The 24041-nt window shown below is 49.2% G+C and overlaps 1 protein-coding gene across 2 annotated transcripts in view; it reads right to left on the bottom strand.

The window, feature by feature from the left end:
• The window catches only part of PTPRN2 (protein tyrosine phosphatase receptor type N2), a 427823-nt gene that overhangs the window by 364501 nt on the left and 39281 nt on the right, over positions 1 to 24041 (bottom strand). For both annotated transcript variants that reach the window (XM_033098764.1, XM_033098765.1), the window contains exon 2: positions 21125 to 21175. In XM_033098764.1, the coding sequence (XP_032954655.1) occupies positions 21125 to 21175 (51 nt within the window). The remainder of the gene's footprint in view (positions 1 to 21124; positions 21176 to 24041) is intronic.

The following is a 24041-nucleotide window of genomic DNA, read 5'->3' as shown; positions in this document are numbered from 1 at the left end:
CGTGGACTCACACACTGGTGAGGACCCGCCCGTGTCCTCCCAGACCATGGCAAAGACATAGCAGGCACGGCACGGTCACCTCAGAGACAAGAGGATCAGTCTTTCCACAGGAAGTGCTACGTCTGCGGGTGGGACATGAGTACTGGCGAAGGACTAGGCACTTCCTCGAAGTCTCAGCCCGAGTTGCAGGGTCACCTGTACTGGGAGAGCTTGCCTGCCCTGCAGACTCCGTGGAGGGAGGCTATGACACAGCACAGCCAGAGCGCTCGGCACATGGGGACATCCTGCTCCTGACACAGCCCATTGCTCTCAGCCGGGCTGCACCTAAACAGGACTCTGGTCAGGCAGGGGTGCATGCACGGCCCCCCGCAAAACCCATCCACTGCAGGACACCGGGCTACGTGCAAATAAAGGACCTGATCGATGGTGGCTGGCACAGGGACTGGCTTCTGTCCCCAGCGCCCCCATGAGGTACATGTCACACCATGAATGGGAGGACGGAGATAAACTGTGGGGTAGGACAAAGGAGCTTGCAGGACGTGCTCACCTGGGAGAAATGAAAGATCAGACAGATGGGCTGGAGCATTAAGACCAAAAGGACAGACCCGGGAGGGGGCAGGCTGTTAGTGATGGCTCTTCATTCCTTCGCTACGGAGAGAAGAGATGACCTTAAAATAGAACCTCATCACATCCTCCAGGACCAAATTTCACTACAGTAATTGCATCTGTGCGAAGGGAGCTGCAGAAGAAATGAGGCTTCTCAAGGCTCAGCTGTAAGTAACACGCTAGAGCCGCCCACCGAGAATTCCCATTAAGGCTGGACTGGCTCCCTGCTGTGCAGGTGCGGGCAGCCCCTTTCATGGCCCCAGGTCCTGCCCTGCAGGCTGTGTGCACTGCAGGCTGCCCTGCCGCTGATGCCTCTGGCTGGTTCCTGGAGGTCCCACTAACAGCCAGGGCCGTAGCCGAGCACAGGGGAATCAGGGGCCTGCACAGGGGCGGCCGGGGCCTGCACAGGGGAGGCCAGGCTGTGCACAGGGGAGGCCGGGGCCTGCACCCACAAGGCTTCCAGTGCAGTCCGCATCCTCCCAAATCCTCCCCTATCACGTGTCCAACTTATAGGAAGGAGATGTTCTTAGTCACCCACATTTAAGGGGTGCACAAGAGAAACTGTCAGCTGGAGGGAAGCATGCACCGAGACTGGGCGGCTCCTGGCGGATTCCGTGTCACAGAAGCTGACGCCTCAGCTTCCTTTCCTGACCCATCGCGTGGCCATGAACTGCACCTTCCGCTTCACGTGTCCAAGTTCCTTTGTCCTCTCCAGTCACCACTGTACGACCGCTCAGGTGCACTAGCAAATAGCTGGAACCCAATGGATGAGAGCCCACAGACGGAGCCCTCTACCCACTCAGTGCCTCAGCCCGCTGCAACCCCAGAGCCACTCGGACCTTTAGAAGCAGGTGCCTGGACCCTGCCGCTGGGGAGGGAGGCGCCGTGAAGGAGCTGGTCTGCGGGCTCGTCATGCCCAGGCGAGTGTGTGCGCAACAAGCACTCAGCCCTGCCCCTCTTCCGTGGCCACAGATTACACACCAGCTCCACCCCCAGAATCATTCCTGCCAACTCCTCCCCCCACACAGTGACTCGTCTCCACCCCCATCAAAGAGCCTTCACTGCTTGATAATGAGAACGTTTCTTAAGGAAAATTTAACAAATCAGGGTGATTTCTGCCTAGATTTAGGCACCAAGAGGTGACTGCAGAGTAGTTTATAGAATTGCCTCGATATGACCTTCAAGGGGTAGGGTACGTGTCCCCTCGAGGACCGGCATCTGTAAGACCTGTGGTTTCCCACACCTGGGGTCCCATAGCCTGGGCCAGCCGCCCTGCCATCTCCATCTCAGTGACGCCCCTGGTGACAACTACCACATGGTGAGCTCTGGCTTTCTCCTCCACGGCTGACTCTGTAGTGGTTTTACGAAGGTGCCTCCTTCACCTCAGCACCCTGAGCCAGCTGACACACACACCATCTGGAAGGCTGCCCTGGGGTCCAGGACCCTGAACTCCGGTGCGCTCGGGCATCAACGGGGCTTGGACCACTGCTGTCGGCGAGGTGGCGACACGGGCAGCCCTCACTATGCTGCATCCACGGGCACAGACCGTCACCAGTCCCCAATGACAGGGCTCACAGGCCAGGCCTGAGTGCAGTAAGTGTGATAATCGGGCCTCACACCTGTGTGACAGACGTGCACCATGGCAGGTGACCAGTAACACACTGGCTCCCGTCTGTCAGTGATGGGTCATCACGTCCTTCCTTCTGTCCACGCACAGACGACAAAGCGTGTAGGCGTGCTGGCTCCTTGTCTCCCGGTGATAAAACGCGTGACGTTTCATAGAGAACTGACCAGAACAGACGAAGGTATAGCAGAGAAATGAACAGTGTCAGAGCTGGAGGAGAAGTCTGCCTTGAGCCCCCACGCGGTTGTGGAAGACACAGCTGACAGGGACGGTGAACAAGGCACCATCTGAGATGAGACACGCAGCCACCGGAGCTCAGGGAGGGCGACTCATCCGCATGAATGAGGGACGCGGGTGTCAGGAAAAGGATGAGGGAGGAGGAGATGCCAGCAAGAACATTCACGGCGAGGGACATGGAGCTACTTCATGACACTGAACATGCAAAGGACAAAATGTTGGAAGCTGATCCAAACCTAGAAAGGTGGATGACAATTCAGCACGTCATGGAAAAGACGTTCACTCCCATCATGAGTTACAGCGCGCGATGCAGGCGGCAAGCGTTGTTCAAACCAGAGTTAAGACGCTGGAAGAACGCTCAGTGTTTCGAATGTTTTAAGTTAACAGTAAACCAAATCAATACCATTGTTACTGTTTCCCACTTCCCTGTACATTTTTGCTAAAACATTAGAAACTCTCTTACTCAGCAGTAAGAGTTTCTAATGTTTTACCAAAAATTTTAAAGGTCACGGATCCACTGAAATTGTCCCCACTGGTTGTTACAACACCTGCCCTGGGGGTCTCACATCCTGCAGCCACCGGTGCTGTGCCTTCCAGCTGAGGGCAGTGGCGCTTGCCATCAAGTGCAGCATCTGGTGCGTTTAAGCAAACACAATGCTGCCAAGGTTCGAGGGACAAACTGTCCAGCATAAATGCCTGTGTCTTGGGCAACGTGGTTCCTGCAACTGACGAGCAATGAGCGAATGTGCCCACCCACTTTCCGAAATATTACTGGGAAGGCAGCACAAGCCTGACACCAAAACGTTTTTAATATACAGCACTTTGGGCAAAGAGGCCCCATTTTAGGAATGGCTGTTTTGCAAACATTACACACACTGCAACAAGCCAGAATCCCTCCGCTGCTGTAATTACTAATCATAGACTTAGGAAGAGCAAACACAGTGGGGGGCCCTTAAGACTGAGAAATACACAGCCTCACAGAAACACGGCTCAAGCGTACACTCAGATGGGCGTCAGCTCTTCCGTTCCCAACCATTATCCCTGGAGGACGACACATTTGCACAGACCTTCCTGTTCCACTTCATGCCAGGAGGCCAGTCAGCATGCACTGCCGACAGGAATTAAAATGATGTATATTTGCCGTGAGCACTCGGGTTAACAGTCCAATTAATAAGCCCCTATTATGTTACTTTGCGATTCCTGAGGTTGCAATACTGCTTTAATGTACTCAGAAGCTTAGCATTTTACTATTTCACATCTTCAAACCTAGAAGCAGGCAGTGCTCTATTTCAGAGGCCACTCCTGAGACGCCTCTACAACACTGGTGCTGAGACAGAGTTTTACTCCCTCTAGTATTTATTCCACAAGCATTTGCTAAAAGGCCAGCACGCTGATAACTGGCGTGCTCTTAGGCACCTGAGCCCGTCCGTAACGCCCCCAAACTTAGGAGAGAATGAGCCCTGTTATCATGGGTTTCTGCCACATTTGTGTCCAAGCACTTCGGTGAGTGAGCACAGAACAGAGAAAGCATTCTCTGCCCGGAAATAGCTGCTTTCTTCCCAAAACAGGCAAAAAGTTCACTTCACACCACAGGGCCAGCCCTGGGGCTCAGAAGAGCCACCCCGAGGTCTTGCAGGCAAGGTGGGCACCTTGGGAAACAACAACCAACAGGAGAAGCCATTGGTGTAGCAGGTCCTGCAACCACAGGCTCCTGTGAGCAGCTACCGTCAGCTCCCTTGGGGGCTCTTTCCAGAACACAAATCCGGGGCTTGTCTTTGGGGGTGGGAGTCCAGGACTGGTTCAGAAGGGTCAGCACACGCTCCACCCTCTCCATCAGAGGCAGGTGAGGTCAGTGTGTGTTGCAAGTCTGGCGTATGCTTTTCATTAAGGAGGTACTTCCTGGAAAGGAGGGCGTCCCAAGTACTACGCCTAGTCATTTACACGTGAGTTCTTTTTCCTTCCCAAAGACACAGGCTGTCATGGATGTGAATCACGACAACACTCTAGTCCAAATGGGCTTCCAGAAAACAAAATGCCCCGATCGCTGGCTCCCACCTCCCCTCCTTAGTATCCCTGTTTGGGACTGTGTAATGCAACGGCATCTTCCTCGGCCATGGTTGGTGTAACGTCTGAGTCAGCTTCCTCCCTGTTTCCTCCCGACCCACAGCACGGCCGTGTCACAGAGTGACAGACCACAGGGATGGCAGCCCTCAGGAATGAAACACCCCAGGTTCCAATACAGCCACGCAGAGAAACGCCACCTACTGTCTTCCTGTAATTTCCAAAATCGATGAACCTTTCAGAAAGTAACCACACGACACTTCTGTCAGCATCTCCTGGTGACAGAATTCAGTGTTTGAGTCCAAGTTCATTTCTGAAGTGACAATTCTCATGCCTCCGTAAGCCTATAATTTCAGGCTTCAGAATAAAAATAGACCTGTTATGCCCATTTACCAGTGAGTAATACATTAGTTTACACGCTACACGCTATCATTTAGTCTCAAGTCTTCAGATAAAAATGTCAATAGAATCATACAAGGAAAACTTTAACTTGTTGCACGTTACTGAGACCCACCACATTAAGAAATAGGAATGTAAGATTGTTTTGTTTCTTGGAGTCCTCAAATTCATTTTTAAATTGGGGTAATAAGCTCTGGGTTTTTGAACCCTAAGTGGAGTATTACTTTTCATTATTCATGCAAAATGCACGGACAAAACAGTATCTAAAGTTTCTGACATATTTTCTTTTCTGTACTTTGTCCAAGTATGAGATGTCAAGAAGCAGCTTTCCTGTGATGTGCCTCAAAAATAAATGGAAAGAAAAAAATGTAACAGATGGCTCGGATTAAATTTGAACAGTGATAAGTAGTGGTGTTTAGGACAGCTGGGTAATGCACTCTTTGCTCAGAAACATGTTTGATCTGAAACACAAAAACAATCTTACGGTTTCCATGAAAGCGAAAGAAAAAATGAAGCTGAATAATGGAGTAAATTGCTGGTTTTCTCTCCAGTATGTTCTCTGCTGCTTTGAGAGCCATATGTTCTGTTTGATATAAATGGGATACACTGAAATTTAAATTTCTTACATTTAAAAGTAGTGATCAAACATTTATGCCACATACTCATAAATAATTGTGGGGGGGAAAATTACTATTAGCCCTAAGGTTTGGGGTAAGACAAGAAAAGTGTGTCTGAACCCTAAGCCACTTAGGTCCTCCTTCCTTGTATCAGACCTGTGAAATATTCTCCAGCTCAGATGGAGACCAAGTTACTCTTTAACAGGTAGTTCAGTCATTAGCAACCAATAAAGGGTCATCACAGAAATACTTCAAGAAAACCCACTAGTCAAAGAATACCTGCAGAAAAGTGTCATTCATTAAAAAGCAATTTTGCTGGAATCATTCATTTCACAAGCTTCCTGTATCTTACCTCACAGCTCGAAAACGGACAAAGCTGGCCTATAACAAAATTCAAGTGCAACCAGGAAAAGTCTACAACACAAAAAACGCAAATGAGAATTCAAACCCTGCAGGTTCCCAAATGAAGGACAACGGCTGGGGGTCTCTGGATCTCTGGGTCTGAGGAGACTTAGAACATGCAGTGAGAGACTTAAGCACATCCCGTCACCGGCAGCTCCAAAACACCGTCTGATTTCCTGAATCACAAATTGGACATGGAAGTGAGCCGAGAATTCTGAATCTGCCAGCTTCTCATTCCACATGCGCTTTCTCAGGCATATCTCCAAGGAAGTAAAACAAAAGGAAGACAGAGACAAGGGATAAGAAGAAAGAGACCTCTACTCCACTTTGGGAAGCACAAATGCCACTGGAAACGCCGTGACCTGCAGCACTGAGGTGGCAAATAGGCTTGCAGGGCCACTGAGTCAGACCCGGTGACAAGGTCACTCCTGAGTTACCAGCCCAAACAAGCTGGGGTTCCCGTGTATCTGAATCTCATCTGTGTGGCAGAGATGGAGACTGGCAGATGGAGACACCAGCTCCTGACCCTTCTCCATAGACGACAGGTGAGGGGGTGCCAAGGCAGCTACCCGGACAGGAACGAGACACGGCGCAGAGAGAAACTAAGGTGAGCGCCCGTTAAAATGAAGGTACCTCAAATACTACCACGTTTTAAGATACCACAGGAAAAGCTTGAGCAGAGTGAAGCTTTGGGGATCATGGAGATGGGCCTGTCCGGCTCCCACCCCTTGGAGATGAGGAAATGAGAAGCATGACTTTATAGTACTGCTAAGGCCAAAGAATTACAGCCAAACTGGCATTTGATCATAAACAGAGCTAATAAGCGTTGCGTCCTCTGTGCTCAGTAGTTTGCATCATTTCACGTGGTCCTCACAACTCCCCTCTTCTTTGCACTTTACAGGTGGGGAAGCTGACACGGTGAGGACAGGGGGCCCGCTGACGGTCTTGGAGCTGGGAGGGGGCACGGCCGTCCTGGGAGCCCCCGCCAACCCCCCACTCAGCTCTGCCACCCGACGCCGCCGAGCGGGGTTCACGAGCAGACACACACTTACACGTGGCCCTGGAGTGCCCTGTGACACACGTTGCCCCCACACATGGTCTCAAAGGCCCCAGGCAGCAGGGTGAGTGGCAGTTGTGCGCTGGCCGCCCCAGCGGAAGGAAAGCCTCAGTGAAACAAGAAGTAGTGTTGATTCCTGTCAGCTGCCATGGAACTCAGTCCAGGAGGCCGCACGGCACCACTTTCCGAAACCGCTGTGAACATCACTGCTCTTCAGCCCGTAATGACAATGTGGCTTTGTGCAGACGCGGAAGCACCCTGAGCACTGGAGGTCCCGTCATGCCTGGAGCCTCCTCCTGCAAAGGTTTTCTGTGACGCTCACCTCAGACAATATATTTAAGGCCCCTAGAATATGTTTAAAGCATTAGGAAAACAAACCATAGCTACAGAAGGAATATTTTTGTAAATGTTTTATTAAAATATCACATGCATTCCCAAAAGAGCACACATGAGAAGTGTGCTGCCCGATGCATTTGTACAGGATGAACACACCCCTGAGACCTGGGCCGGCCCAGGAGTACCCCTGCCCCGCTGTCTCCCTCAGGTTGGCTCAGCGGTTTGAACTCGGCCAAGTGCAATCACACTGTGCGCATGTCCTCTTCCGTCGCTCCCTTGCGTCTCTGAGGTTTATCTGTATGGTTTGTGTAATAACAGCTGATTTTTTCTCTATAGTATCTCATTGCATGAACATGCCACAATTATACATTCCTCTGCGACTGACATGTAAGTTATTTCCAGTTTGGGGCTGTTATAAATCACACTGCTAGGAACAATCTTGTGCACGTTTTTTTGTATATCTAAGTATGCATTTCTGTTGGGAATATATCCCTAGAAGTGGTTCATAAGGAAAAAGCATATGTACCTAGGTTTGCCACTTTATCTGAATTTATAGGCAACAGTTGTTCATAATATTCCTTTACTGTCTTAGTCACATCTGTAGGAGCAATAGTGATGCCACTTTTTATCCCTGGTGTTGGTGGTTTGGTCTCTCCTTCTTTTATTCTTGATCAGTTTTGCCAGAAATTTATATTAAAATATGTTTAAAGAACCAATGATTGACTTCGTTCATTCTCTCTGCTGCACATTTGTTTTCTATCATAGTACTTTTTGCTCTTTATTATTTCCTTCCTTCTCTTTCTTTGAGTTTGATTTCCTGTTCTTTTCCTAAATTCTTTAAATGGGTACTTGAATTATTTATTTTCAACTTTTCTTTTCTAATCAAGCATTTAAGATCACAATTTCCTTCCAACCACACCTTTCACTGTACCCCACAAATTTCATAATGTTGTATTTTCATTATCATTCCAGTCAAGATATTTTCTAATTTCTGTTGAGATGTCTTCTTTGACATATGGGGTATTTAGGAAAGCACTACTTAATTTCCAAACATTTAGAGATTTTCTAGATATCTTTTCATTACTGATTTCTACCTTAATTCCTTAAGTCATAGAAATACTCTGAATGATTTCAATCCAGGGTTTGGTATCTTTCTTCTTTTGAAAAGGAATCTCAGACATTATCTCCTCCAATATTGTTTCTGCACCATTCTCTCTCCCATTCTGGGAGTCTACTCACACGACTTTCGCCACACAACCCATGTGTCTCATAGACTCTTGTCTATCCTTTTTATTAGCCTGGTGATTTCCTACTGACCAACTTCCAGTTCTTCTGCCATGTCCAATCTTTTGTCACACCCATCATTAAGTTCCTAAATTCAGTGCGACTCGAGTCCATTTCCCTGGTAAAATTTTCTATCTTGTTATCTATTTTCTTGGACATATTAATCACAGTTATTTTAAAATTTAAGTGTGATAAGTACAATAACTGTCTGTGGACATACCTCTATTACCTATTTTTGTGTCTTGGTCTTAGACGTTCATTCATTCATGTATGAAACTGCAGACAGAGGCTCTGGGTAATTTTATCTTTTTACCTTCAACTTCAGTTAGGCAGCCAGATTGGGGGCAGATCACTGAATTCAATTAGGCCTGACCCTTGTCATTCTTGTAAGGGTCACTCTCCTTGCATTTACCTGCACATCTAGGATGTAACTAATCAGGCTCTCAGCTGAGAGCTGGGGTATGTGCTATGACCCCTCCTTCTTAGAAGTTCTTGAATTCCAATTTTATCTCTTCAGTATCATGAGACTGTCAAAAGTTCTGCCCTGCTATTCCATACCTTTCTGGTTAGCCGTTAGCCACACAACTCAGGAATTAGGCAAATGCCTCATGGGAGAAAGCCATATGTGTTAAAATCTCTGTATTTGTCTTTAGTAGAAGAGAACTTTACATTTTGGTGATCCACTGTATTTCATGTGGTTTCAATTGCATATCTGAGATTTAATAATTAGGTTGAACACCACATTATGTATTTCTCAGTCATTAGGATTTCCTCCTTAGAAGTTTCTGTTCAAATGTTTTGCCAGTTTTTTCTTGGTTGTCGTTTTCTTAATAATTTGTTGGGATTCTTCATATATTTCAACTGAGACCTTTGTTGGTTATACTGTGTTTCCCCGAAAATAAGACAATCAGCACTAATGCGTCTTTTGGAGCAAAAATTAATATAAGACCAGATATAATATAATATAATATAATTCAATACAATATAATATCGGGTATAATATAACATAACATAATATAATACCGGGTATAATATACTATAATACCGGGTATAATATAATACAATATAATATAATATCGGGTTTAATATAACATAACATAATATAATACCGGGTATAATATAATATAATATAATACCGGGTCTTATATAAATTTTTGCTCCAAAAGACACATTACAGCTGATGGTCCGGCTAGGTCTTATTTTTGGGGAAACATGGCATGTGTTAAAAATATCTTCTCCCATTCTGTCACTTGTCTTTTAACTTTTTTAGTGTCTTTTTTATTAAAGGATGTTCTTGATTCTAACATAGGTAAAATTATCAATCTTTTGCTTTATGATTAAAGCTTTTTATGTCCTGTTTCAAAATCTTTGTCTACTTTGAGGTCATGAAAAAGTTATATTCTCATCTAAAACTCTTTATAGCTTTGCCTGTCACATGTAAGCATATGGGAGTTGCTCCTTCTGAAGGAAAGTAGGTCCAATTTCATTTTCGTCTAATCTGGAGCCCAGTTGTTCTGCATCTGTTTTTTTCATTCAAAATGTCTTCAGATCTTTCTCTATCAGCACATATACAGTTCCATCTTGAGGATGAACCATAATTTGAAGAATATTTAGATGTTCATTTTTTTTTCTATTCCAATGTTTCAAAGAACCATTTTACATTTGCTTCTTTACACATATGCTTAAGCATATTCATCATGTAATTGCATAGAAGTGGGTCTGTTGAGTTAAAAGTATGTGCATTTTAAATTTTCTTAGATATTGGGTTTTCTATCTTAAAAACATTAATTTCCTCTCAAAATTATTAAAAATTTCCACAAGTTTCCTTCTAGTGCTTATAAAATCCCATTATACTTTTAAGTCTTTGAGCCATCTGGATTTTATTTTGGGGTAAGGAGTTTGGGAGAGATCCAGCTATATATTTTCCAAATGTCTGGCCAGTTGTCCCCAAATCATTATTGAATAATACATTTTTCCCCACTGATTTGAAATGTCATCATTACCATATACTAAATACCCATATGCATTTGGGTCTATTTCTAGACTTTCTATTTTTTTCCTTCAATCTGTCTATCTATTCGTGATCACAAGCACTTGCGTTTAAACATTCCGTCGTCACAAAGCATCAAAGCCTGGGTTGGTCCGCCCTCGCCCCTGCATACGACTTCTCTGGTTCACAACTTTCCTGTTTAGCCTCATTTTATTTCTCAACATGAACTTTAAAACTAGTATGCTTAACTTCAAAGGAATTGTTAATGTTTTGTGTGCTCACTTAAACATAACGGTGAATGCAGAGGCTGATTACAACAGTGAAGCTTCCCACCCAGAAATGCCGTCTTTCCGACTGTCCTGCTCCCCTCGCCGAGGTCTCCTGGAGAGCCTGGACCCCCCCCCCCCCCCGCCCCTGTGTGCTGTGCCTCTGCCTCTGCTCCTCACGCTCGCTGTCCCCACCAAGTGTCACGGGCTCTCTCCTGAAGCACTCCTTGCAGTAAACACTTACCCAGGGTAGATAGCAATAACTTCTCTCAGTTTTCTGAGGGCCTGAAAATATCATTATTCCCATTTCCTTGTAGAAAGGTACTTTCTCTGGGTGTATTAATAGAATGTTAGGTTGGAAGTTATTTTCTTTTAGTTCTATGAAGATGGAATTCCATTATCTTCTGGAATCGCGTCCCTAACTCTGGCCCCTTGCCCTCCATCAGCCCCTGAGAAATGGTGAGTGAATTGTCAGGAAAAAGCGATTTCCTTGGGTGCTAAGTGCAAATCCACTCCTAAGGAGGAACAAGGAACCCACAGGTGCACGGCCCTGGAACAGGCGCTTCCTTCACAGGTTGTTTCACTCGCGATCAGGAAGCCCAGCAGGCAGGTGCCACTGCTCAGCTACAGCTGGGGCGGCACCAGCTCAGAGCCTCTACGACTTGGTCTTACACCCCACAGCCTGATTCCAATCTGGTCGCCTGTCCCCAAACCTGCCCTCTTGTCCTACTGACAACAAGAAGCCCCATCCATGAGCCCCTAGGGATCGGGGAGAACTGAAAACTGGAATTTCCTGCATTCTCAGGTGGGAGTTCCTGTTCCCTCTGGCATCATCTCCACTTTGCGAGAAGTACTTGCAGCCCACACGCACCCTCTTGCCTCCCCCGACAGCCTGTGCTCTCGTGCCCACGGGGAAGCGCCACCCTCCCAGCCCCAGTTCACAGGCTCGCTCCTGTCCAGCGCCCGCTGACCCCAACCAGAGACTCAGTCCTTCCAGGAATTCCTGGAGCTCTTCTACGCCCCTGCAATGGCCCAAGGGCTGGTGCAGGACTCGGCTTGCTGCAAAGCCCTGAGAGGCTGCAGATGTTTTAAGGTACAGAGGCCCAGGCCGCCAGCCCTGCGCTCGGCTGAGACTCCTTGAGCTGCACAGCGAGGGAGATTCTGGCCTCACTTCCCGGGACAAGACTGGCGTTTGGCACACCCTGGCTATGGCACAGCTGACCAGCAACTCCTCCCGGTCGCACTTCCTGACCCGGGGCAGCAGGTCCCGCCCTGGCGCTGCGATCTGAGCCCTGTGGTCAGCTCCACGTGCAGCACAAGGAAGCCGGGGCCCCAGGTCGCTACCCCAGCTCTTGGCAGCTTCATCGTGGCCACAGACCTGTCACTGCAGCCTCCCGCTCACAGACCGTGCAGAGCCCACCCAACATCCACTGTGAAGGAGGCCCACGTGACCCCCCCAGATTCTGAGAAGAAACTCACTAGGAGTGGGGACTCGATAAATAGATGGTGTGAGTGAGGTCTAGAGGGCACGAGGATAAGGGCACCAGGGAAAAGTGACCAGAAGCTTAGGAAACACAAACAAAAACCTCCTAAGAAAGGAGTGGCCCAAATATACACGTGCAAAAGGGTACGACTTGGGCGGCTGGGAGGTAGAAACAGGAGCCTATCGGAACTGGACACGGCCTGGCACAGCCGCAATATCAGAAACCCACTTGGGATCAACCTGTAACCATGGTTACAGAACAAATAGTATTCTCTTAACAGTGGAAATACAAATTTGGCTGACAAAGCCTGGAACATGGGTGGGAGAGACAAGAAAGGGGGTGTCCTTGCCTTATGGGGAGCAATGATAAAGCCGTGGCTGTCTCAGTGGGGGCAGGGCAGAGAGGGACCAGGACCTATAATAAGACATGGCGGAAGCGTGCCTTGTGAATAAATGGAGGCATCACCTCCAAGATCTCAATGAGAACAGTCAGGCAGTACTACTGGGGCAGGCGGAAGCCGGGATCTGCTGCTTTTATTATACCTCCTGTCAACTGACTGCTGAAAACCACACATATGTATTACTTTGATCAAATTAATTGCGGGAATGTTGAGAGCAACATGTCTTATAAATACACAGTAAATACTAATCGTTGCACTGGCGTGTGCTTGGCACACGCTCTGTGGCGGGTGCCGTTGGAAACACCTGGAAGCATCAGGGAGCACGACAGTCGAGACCTCTGTCCCTGCTGCTCACTGTCTGGGGACAGACAAACCGTAAGCCACACAGTGTGAGTGACGCCCAGACTGGTGATAGATGCCACGGATAAGGCAAGGCAGAGAGGGTGAGGGTTGGGGACGGGCCGTGTGGAGTGGCCAGTTTCGCTGAGAAGCCCATCGGGAAGGAAGGTGAAGGCTGCAGCGAGAGGAGGTGGGTGCAGTGGGGGAAGGGACCCCAGGGCACTCGTATTCCGGTTGGAGGAGAAAAGACAGGAATACGGAAATGGATGAACACAGTTAAGGGAAGCAGCGGGATGCATGGATCAGGAACAACGTGTACTGTGCTGCCCTGACGCAGAGACGATTTCCACATTTTCTAAAAATGGAAAGTATGCAGCCAGCCCGAGACCCAGTGCCCACTGGATCCCCGGGCACCGCTGTTCAGCCGAGACGAAGCTGGGAAGGTGCCTGCGGATGACCCAGCAGTTTGCAAAAGCCACTCAAGTGCTAGCTGGACGCCAGCAAGCTGAGCCAAGCCCTGGTGACAGAGGTGAACAGGAGCTACCCCTCAAGTGGGCCCCAGCCCCAATGCAGAAGCATGTGCTGCAGAGACAGCAGACCCGGCCCCTGCAGCCCCTCCCCGGGCATCCGAGATGCACGTGTGGGAGGTCACACCCAGAACCAGACGATGCAGTCCCCACTTACAAACAGATGCAGCTGTGACCAGCCACTGAAAAGTCACGATAGAACTGTGATCAGAGGTGACAGATGTGAGTAAGCAGCAAAGGTTACGGAGGAGACGGTGCCTCAAATTAGGGTAAAACTACGAGAAGGGAGATAAACACGTAAATCTGGGAGGAAACTGAAGCAAAACATGGAAATTGAGTGTTTATCTCTGTGACCACGATGGTTCTTACATCTTAGCTTGATATCCTAAGGAGTAAATAATTTTGTTTTTGAACCATAACTTATTAAGGAATAGCTAAGGAACAAGTAATTTTATCCATTTGTATCCCTGTATTTGCAGGCGGGAATGAGCTGGACATGGGCACGTGGTCTCTGACCTGAGTCTACAGCTGGAGAGCCCACGGTCACGCGTGTGGGCACGTGTGCTGACTGCTGATCCTGGGGACGCACTTGCAGGCCTTGAAGCCAGATGCCCTCCCTCTTGGCCAGTGGTCTCCCTGGTGTTTAACAATTCTGTGCAGTGACAGAAAAGACGTCCACAAACACAGAATTCACCTCCTTAGGACCTTTCGTGGCTTATGTTGAAGCCACTGCCCTCCAGAGATGGGGTGACCGTGTTGGGAAAGACCCAAGGCCCCAGATCTGGCCTGGTTGTTGGGTCGGGTCGGGTCAGGTCGTGTTCCGTGTTCCGTTTCGGCCAACTGCTCACATTCCCAGCCCCGATCCTGTTTCTCCCGGACAAAATAACAGCCTTCCAAGCAGCCGGTCTAGGCTGCAACCAGGCTTGTGTGGCTCAAGTGGAATAAAGCACATGAAATCTCCCATAAATTGTAAAACGCCACCCAAATGTTAGCAATAAGTTGTGGCATTTTTAGTCTTCCTGCGTCCTGCGCTAACATCCTCAATAAGGAAACAGGGAATGCCGTCACTCAATCAGACCAGGGCGACTGACTTAGGACAATTTTGCGTTACAATCTCAATTTCTGAAACGGCAAAGTTGTCATTTGCATGTCCACAGAGAAATATCATTCATGCTAATGATTTCCTGCTAACAAACCATGGAAGTAATAATAAGGAGACTAAACCCCACCCCATGCCTTTGGCTTTGTTGCACAGAGCACAGCTGGCATGTCAGTGCAGACGTCTTGGAATTTGGGGGGCTGGAAGGTTACTCAGAGATGTCTGCCCAATGGTGCTCAACTCTGACTGCACACTAGAGTCACTTCACAGAGCTTTAAAAAAAAAAAGAAAAAAGGAACAAAGAGAAAAAAAGCTGAAGCCGGGTCACCGCCAAGCTTCTGACTCAACTCTGCCAGGCAACAGCTGGACACCAGTATTGTTTAAAAGCTTCCAGATGTTTCTAATGGGCAGTCATGGTTGGGAACCACTGATGAGGCCAAACTCCTCATTTTACAGGGGAGAAATCTGGTGCCTTCAATGGAGAAGTGATGTGAATAGGTCAAGAGAATAGTTGGTGGCAGAGCTCAGACTGGCCGTTGCCTGACTTCCAGACTAATCTGTTTGCACCAGGGTTCAAAACCCCATTGTGTGTACGAAGGTGTACATGCACACACACACATACACACCAGATGAATCGATGACATCAGTCTTTCAGATTAAGAAAATGAAAACATTAAGCCACGATGCACAGATTAAAAATACGGAAAGTTTGGGGCGAGTAGTTTTGTTTGTGATTCCTTTGAAGAGTGAAGACACAAAATATGAATTGTTGACACACCATGGTCTGTGACAGAGAGGAGCCTGCCAGCCCTGCTGGCATAAGCAGCTCATGACCCCTGTCCTCAACCCAGTTAGGCCAGAAGGAGACACGTGACTCAGTGGTTTAAGTCCAAAGCCTGGCGAAAGCCAGCCCTTTATTAACCAATGGAGTTGACACTAGCACTAGACACAGGAGGCCACCGGGAGGTACAAGTGGCCCCCGCCCCGTGCCACCACCTTCGGGGTCTTGTACTGGCTTGAGGGCATTTCTGTTCCCTGAAACCAGTAAGAACAAAGAAACCCTACCCAGGGCATCAGAATCGCCGAAGAGGATTTGTTCATGCCATGAGGCAAGTGAGAGAAAACCTACCACCACCACAACGGCGTGTGACGGGTTGGAAATAATAAAGACGTGGAAGAATTCCATTTGGAGCAGGTTATAATCAGTTAAGAGTATAATGTTTTATTTCAACTGGGTGAAGAATACAAAATCTATTCTCTTTTGCTGAAGAACGGACTGACCAACAAGATGGGAACACTCGGAGAGACAACTGTGTGCTTTCCTAGTCGTCTATGGGATTCTCTGCTTTTGGTTTATTTAGTTTTATTACTTACATTTCTGTACCTTTCCAGAATCTCAACTAACATGACTCAAGGGGATGTCCTCGGGGTAGGTCCCCGAGACAAGCCCCACCCTCCGCGTCACACGGAAGTCAGCAGGCCCGAGGAAACAACGCCAACACAGCATCGTCTTCCATGGACCGGCACCGGGCACCAAAGGCACCGACGTGTGCAGGGGAGGTGAGGGCGGGGGAGGGTGGAGGCCACGACTGCGCGGGACGCGCTCGGCGGACCTGCCCAGCACTGGGAGCCGCCCAGCACGTCACGCTGAGCAGGCAGAAGTGGGGTCAGAGGACACAGAACCGCGCTGCACAGACCCAGCGCTGACCCGCAGGCGGAACACAGGTGCCAGGCGGCACGGGGTGTGTGCTCCTCCGACTGCTCGTTCACAATAAACACTCACATCACTTCTCCAGTGTTGACCAGTTACCAGGCCACACCAGCGAGGAGCACATCCCGGTCGTTTCAATGCCAACACGTGCGACGCCCCGAGAACACGCAGAGGCGGAGTGTCTAACACAGGAAAGCCTTTTCACCCATGGATTACCTCTGCCAGCCCAGATACAGAAATAATCAGCCCTGGGCTCTGAAAATTCAGGGCCCGGAGCACTGGGAGCGCGAAGAGCGAGGTGTGCAACGCGCCTGGGCCGTGTCAGCTGCCTCGGCTCGGGGCTCCAGCGCACAGGACTCCTGACTCAGTGGGCCCATCTGCCCTGTCTACTGTGAGGCGGCCCCGCCCTGGAGGCTAAGACGTGAACACACGCTGCTGTAGTGTGTAAGCTCACTCGCTCCTGTGCTGTGGGTGCAACGAGTGGGGGGTGAGGGGACGGTGTGTGGGTGTAACCGAGTGGGGGGGTGAGGGGACGGTCGGTGGGTGTAACCGAATGGGATGGGGTGAGGGGACGGTCGGTGATACTCCTGTTCCTTCATCCCAACAAACTGACAAAGAAGAGCCTGCGAAGATGGGAGGGCCGGTGAGCCTGCCGTCATGCTCACTCTGAACACGTGTGTGTGTGCGTGTGTGTTTGTGCGCATGTGCACAAATGAAACTGAATCCATTTTAACTCATCCTAAGTCATTAATGTGCTGGCTCAAATTATCTTTCTTTTCCTGTTGATGTGTCAAATTAAACTTTGCTTCACACCGTTTAACTCAGTAATTAATTTCCTTTCCCATTTAGGTTTGATGAATTGGAATTTGGAGTGGAACAAGACTCCTGGTCACACGAGTGACACAGTCCCACATCTCTGGACTTCGAGTCTGCATGTGAGGTGCCCACTGGCCCTCTGTGAAGACAAGGGGTGTGATCCTGCCCACCGATCCACCCTCAGACGACACAGATTATTCCAGCAACTCATCACCTAGGACGACACAAAGTGAGACTGTTCCGCGTGCTACTGGCTTGATCTTTCTCCTGAATTGAATAGCGTGAGGAAACCCCTGGCGTGCCTCTAGTTAATGTCCCCGGGAAGCGGTCTGGCAGGGAACATGACAGCAGAAATTTGGTAGCGAGCATGGATAGAATGGAAACGTGTCTCTTTTTATTCTGTATGTTTCTGAATTATTTGTTTTGAATGAACGTGTGTCCATATAGTCTGTGTATAATTCATTTTCAAAGCAATGCATGATTAACCTAAAAGGGAAGAGCAGGCAAATACTCCCATGACTGCCATTTTCCCGTTTTATAAAGTCACCGCTCTCAGGCTCATTCCCAGAGCTGGCCGCGGGAGGGCTGAAGCTGTCCCTGGCAGGGACGCACCATCTCCCAGCCCCTTAACCCAAGAAAGGGCCGAGTACCAAGCACCAAGCACTGAAGACACAGTCCAGTGAGGTGGACGACCTGAAAGGCTGAGGACACAGGAGGGAACGCTGCTCCCCAGAAGGACTTCCTTCTCTGACCCCAGACAAATGGCAGCCAGGCCCTTCAGTGGGAAAGCGTTTGTTGAGTGAGTGGATAAAAGGATGAATGGACGGGCCTTAGTCATGTTTCCACAACACCGAGCCTCTGCACAAGAAACTCACCAGCCTCCAGCAAAGTGCGACACGCCAACGCTCATATTAACTCCCAAAAGCTGCTCCGGGATTGCCCAAGACGGCGAGGGGACAGGCCTCACGCGTGAAGCTCACACCCCGCAGACCCAGCCTCTATGCCCTGCCGCGCCCCTGAACACCTTGACCTGGATGTACATCACCATGAACTTGTGAGGAATCCAGACAACTGCTACAGACAAGCTCCTCGGAGCCTAGAAACCCAGCAGGACATCACTTCCAAGTAAACAACCCCACAGGCCGCTGTTATCACCAAAACAGGGCATCGTCTCCCCCAAAGTGCTGAAAGTGACGACTGGAAGGCCGATTGCTCAAAGCCTTACCACGGCCACGCAGCATGGAGCTCCCTAGAATCAGCCTGACACCCACAGGGCCCGACCTGGCTCGTCCGGTGGATCCAGCACAGCCAGGTCTCCCCCGGGCCCAGCAGCCTCAGTGTCCAGCCCACACGCTCTCTGCAGGCTCACGACTCATGTGGCAGATTGTACGGCTGCTGCCTAATCTCTTTTTCAAACCGACTGGACTTTTTCACAGTCTCCCACTTGTCACATTAAAGCTTCTTATTATTCTATTTTTTCCAGTGCAACAAACAAAACAGCTTTGTTTATGAAATCTGCCAGTGTGCTGGGCGCTCCAGCAGGTCACAACCAGCAGTGGACAGACCCAGCTTGTGATCACGAAACACAAAATGAAAACCCAAAAAAGAAGTGTTCTGAGAACTTCCAATAAAAATATTGTTTTGGTCTGCTTCCTCCTTTAGAGCTCCACAAAGCTTTAGAAAGAAAGGGAGGGAGGAGGAGTCGGAAGGGAGGCGGGAGGGGGAGGGAGGAGGAGGGACAGTGGCTCCTTCCCATGCTGGGGGCTCAGGAGCCTGCGCCAGCTGAGGACCAGCAGCCACATGGAGCTCCCAGCTCCACAAGGGCCCACACAAGAACGAGGCCACACATAGGACTCAGCCTGAGACCCGAACCCAGGGGGCCTCTCCCAGGTTTGGCCTCAGTGACCCCCAAACCCAGCCAGGCCTACTGAGGCTCTAGCTGCGCCGTGAGGCTGTTTACCGGCCTGGAGTTGCCATGCTGCAGGGACAGGCGCCGACCCTCCCCAAGCCCCAGCTCTCCCTCCCTCCCCTCCTGGCCCCCAAGGGTGTCCATCACTGGACCCCCTGGGCTGTTTTGTGCCCAGGGTTTTGCTGAGTGCTAACCTCACCCCGGAGACCACCTTCCAGGTCCATCCATCCACCTGCCTACCCACTCAGATGCCCAGGACATTTCCAGGGGGCCTCCATCTGTGGCCAGAACAGGGGTCTCATGGTTCCCCGATGGCCGCCCCCTGCGTGGGGCTGTGGGCTTGGCTGGAGTCCTGGTCAGGGCCCAAGACAGCAGGCTTTAACCAACCTGCCTGTCAGAATCGGCTCTGCAAACTGACATGTCTTCATTAGATTAGTTCTGTTACAAAAGTAACATGTGATTGCTTTAATAAATGAAGCAATGCCAAGATATTGACACAAAAGGTAATAATGCCCCCATATACACCTCTCGAATTGCCCCAAAAGATGCCAGTGGTCATTTTACATCTTCTTTCTGGCCACACAGGGAGGGAAGCACATGTACATCTATAGGATTTCCCAGGAAATAGAACCACATTATAACCACCGCTCTGCAACTTACTTGTCCTATGTATCACATAGCAGATATTTTCCTGGTCAAGAAATAGACATTTAACTCAGTTTTAAGTAGCTGCATGATATTCCATATTAGAGGGCCACCATAATTTACGAAACCTTTCTCATATCGGCGAACTTCGGTGTTACAGTTTCTGCCACTATAAATGCTGTTGTACCCCTTCGCTTGTATACATGTGACTCCCCAAAATAAACTATCGTATGCTTTTCATTCCATAGGTACCAGATCACAGTCATAAAGATGGTTACACTCACACACTTAGCGGCAATGCACGTCGGTGCTCATTTCCCTGAGGCTCCCCAGCACTGGTTGTCACTCACCTTTGTCACATCTGGCAATCGGACGGTGAGGTTTATAACTATAGCCCCTAGTTAATTATTGTTTGGGACAAATGGACTTTGGTGTGATACGTGGGCCATTTTCATTTCCTCTTCTCAAAATCACCATTCACATCCTTGCCCGCCTTCCTACCGAATTCTTTGCCTTTCGTTCTCAATGTGCAGGACTGGCATCAGACGCTTCCACACTGCTGTGCCGCCATCACCGCCACCATCCCCAGAGCTTCCTCATCTTCCCAAAACTCAGTCCCCCAGATCGCCGGCACCCACCATTCCACTTTCTGTCCCTAGGAGGCTTCCAGGAGGCAGCCCTTCTCTCTAAGCACATGTGTCCCTTCTGAGAACTACAAGGCAGGAGGCGTGTGTCCCCACCCCTTCCAGAGACCCACCCCTGGGAGGACTCCCGGATCCGGGGCCTTCCGTCCTGCCTTGTGAGTTTTGAGCCCTACCCGAAAACACAAAGCACCAAACGTTTTCCTCTCCGCCTACTAAGAGAGGAAAACGGGTCCAAAGGATGAAAGACTTGCCTACTGGCAGACAGCAGAAACAGCGGAGGGTGACAAAGTGAGGAAAGCTTCCGGGCAGGTCAGCGAGGGAAGGATCAATGCTGCGGGGTGACAGCGGGCAGATGGCCCTCTAGATGGCGTCTCGTCTGCTCATCGGCAGGGCTCTGGCTTCCACCACCCACTGTCGCAAAGCTTCTCATGAATCATTTTAAAAGACTGGGATAAGACGCAGACACACGTACACGCATGTGAAGGTATGCTCCACTCCCACTAACTTCCCACTTTCTCCCTTGTAATAACATCCAGAGAAGCTTCAGCTCCTGGGCTCTGTTCATGCATCAAATGGCATGAACATCACCCCGAGCCTTGGCTGGCACGGTGACCCCGTCCTTGGGGTCGCCTTGGTTGGCGAGATAAGGTACGCCCAGATGGCAAACTCACCGTTCACACAGGTCTCAGACGGTCTGCAAAGGCCTTCGTCCAATAAGCAGCCTGCAAGGGAAACAGAAAATAGAAATGAGTCACAGCCGCAAAGAGGAGGACCGTGTCCATTCATCAGAGGCCGAGGCAGCGGCCTGTTCCCCAGCCCACACACAGGGCTCTTTGCGTTTGCTTTTCGGACATGAGGCCGGCTCATCTGGAAGCCAGATCATCAGGCCCCGGGCTTGGGTCAGTGAGAGGACCGGCTTCTCCACTAGGAGGACATGTGCTCCCACACATCCTGTCCCTTCCGGCAACAGGGAGAGGCGTCTGCCCCAGGGGACCTTCCGGTGAGAAGCTGAGGGGCGTGAATGGGCCATCTCTGCAGACACCTCTTTGGCAGAGCCCCCGAGGAGGCCAGACGCATGGGGCTCTGTCAGCATCGTCACCAGAATAGAGCCTCTGGGTCCTTCTCACACATTCTGTGCCTGACACCGACTACGTGCCTGCCGAGAGTGGACGGCGGCCTGCACTGCGGCCAGGAACACAAAGAAGGCGCAGAGGGAGGACACACGTGCTCCTGACTATCACGGGGTCCATGTGTCAAGAATGGCTGAGGGGGCGGCCGATGGCTCAGCTGGTTAGAGCACGAGCTCTCAACAACAAGGTTGCCGGTTCAATCCCTGCACAGGAGGGTGGGCTGCGCCCCCTGCAAATAAAGACTGATAAACGGCGACTGCACTTGGAGCTGAGCTGCGCCCTCCACAACTAGACTAAAGGATGACTTGGAGATGATGGGCCCTGGAGAAGCACACTGTTCCCCAATATTCCCCAATTAAATTTAAAAAAAAACTGAGCAAATGTAAATTATAGCTATTTAAAAAAAAATGGCTGAGAAACTATGAGTTTCCCTCTTTTCTGAGGATGAGACTGATAGATTTTAGGAAGAGTCTGAGGTGATTTTGACACAGTCGTTTTGATCTTCGTCTTTAATGCGTTACATGTTAGCACCATTGTGTCTGTCCCACTAAGGACACAACCAAATGACGGGAACAAAGAGGAGCGATCAGAAACTATCACAGTCCAAGTCCAGTACCCTTCAGAAAGGGCTAGGGGTCAACAACATCTGAAAAATGGGAGCTGCACGGAACGCGTCTCCCTTAGAGCCTTCAGAAGTGCAAAGCAGCATCCTACAGACGGTGCGTGCAAAATGACTGAAATGCAACCTTTCCCCACGCACTACTTCACTGGGGTACAGCCGGCTAGACGAGGGACTCACAGGGAAGGCGGGTGCGACCTGCAAAAGTCTCCCTGCCTTGGGGTTCAGCCCTAAGCACCCAAAGGACTGTTGAAACGCGGGGTTGCTGGGCCCACTCAAGTTCTGACTTAGCAGCTGTGGGGTGGAGCCCGAGCCTCTGCTTCTCTAACAAGCTCCAAGAAAGCCGGGGCTCCCGGGACCCCATTCCCAACACAGCCAGTCAGGCAGGTTCCCCACATGGGTTCACAGTGTGGTGAGAGGCTCTGGGCCAAGTGCATCTGGAACATTCCACACCTCTCTTGGAAGGTCAAAATCCTTAGGTGCTAAGGATTCTGGGAGTTCGTCTTGTAATGAGAATTGTATCAAATTTGTTTAATCTGATGTTTTCCTATTTCTACTCTTTTTATAATTTTTGAACCATGTCATTTTTGTGCACGTAAACAGCCCACTTAGTGAGGCCACATGGGGGAAATCATCACTGTTTCCTCCTAAAAGAAACTGCTTCCTTTATAATCACTTCTGGTTCAGTTTCAGCTCCTCTCAAATCCTTTCCTGCCCTGTTACAGCTGGGCAGACAACACACCGCCTCACACCATCTCACCATCTGAGAACCATGTGCTCTTCCAAGTATCAGCAGACAGGGCTGCTAGCTCATACAGCCTATGTATGACTCCACCAGCCAGGACGAGATGAATGGGCCAATTTAGTGTCAGAATACCCTGTCTTCTGCTGGGAATCCTGTTCCCAACCCCACCACCCAAGGGTGAGGTTCATTCTTTTAAATCCTCCCATCCCACATCTGGGAAAAGGAACCCTGGAGAAAAACAGATTTGCTGACAACTGCTGGGTTTCTCACCTCTGACAACGGCTACTCTTGTAAGAAGCAAAGCTGTAAACTTTGGAAAGAGACAACAGAAGCAATGAGAAAACTTAGAAATAATAGCACTAAACACTGAAAATTCCACTTGGAGCATTGGAAAGAGCTCTTGCTCTTAAGAATAGAAGGTTCTAGATATTGCCAAACTACATGTTCTGTCTGCACTTGTTTACTTAAACCGTTATTGGGGACTTTTCATATTTTAAAAGTCTAGAAAATTAACAAAATGCAGAAAATCATAAGGAATAAAATGACAGTTACTTCTTCACCCAGAGATAACATTCCTATTAATATTTTGGCTTTCAGTCGTTTTTCTTTGCATATTTAGAAGAGCTAGAATCATGCCGTACATATGTTTTGATAACCTGCACTTTTTATTTCTAATATTTCATAAAGAATCCCTGTCCTTACCGTTTCTCACCATCATGAATTTTAATCACTGCATAATAATTCTGTACACAATCTATTTACCCAATCCCCTCTTGAAGTAACTTTACATTGTCTACAATTTTTCCCATTAAAAATAATGCTATAATCAGCAATCTTGATTATAAGTCATTGGGGCTATCTCTGGCATTTTTCCCTTAGGATAAATTCCTCCAAAAAGTATTTCAGATGTTTAAAAGGTGCCTGTGTAAGCCTTTAAAAAGTCTTTACAGAAATTGCCTCTCAGGCTAGCCTGCTGGCTCAGGCTATTAGAGTTCCGTGCTCCTAATGCCAAAGGCTGCCGGTTCAATTCCCACATGGGCCAGTGGGCTCTCAACCACAAGGTTGCCAGTTCAACTCCTCACCGCAAAGGATGG

The sequence above is a fragment of the Rhinolophus ferrumequinum genome, chromosome 26, assembly GCF_004115265.2.
Source record: "Rhinolophus ferrumequinum isolate MPI-CBG mRhiFer1 chromosome 26, mRhiFer1_v1.p, whole genome shotgun sequence".
Taxonomy (NCBI): Eukaryota; Metazoa; Chordata; class Mammalia; order Chiroptera; family Rhinolophidae; genus Rhinolophus; species Rhinolophus ferrumequinum.
The sequence above is the reverse complement of the archived record's forward strand: the minus strand, read 5'-3'. Positions and strand labels throughout refer to the sequence as shown.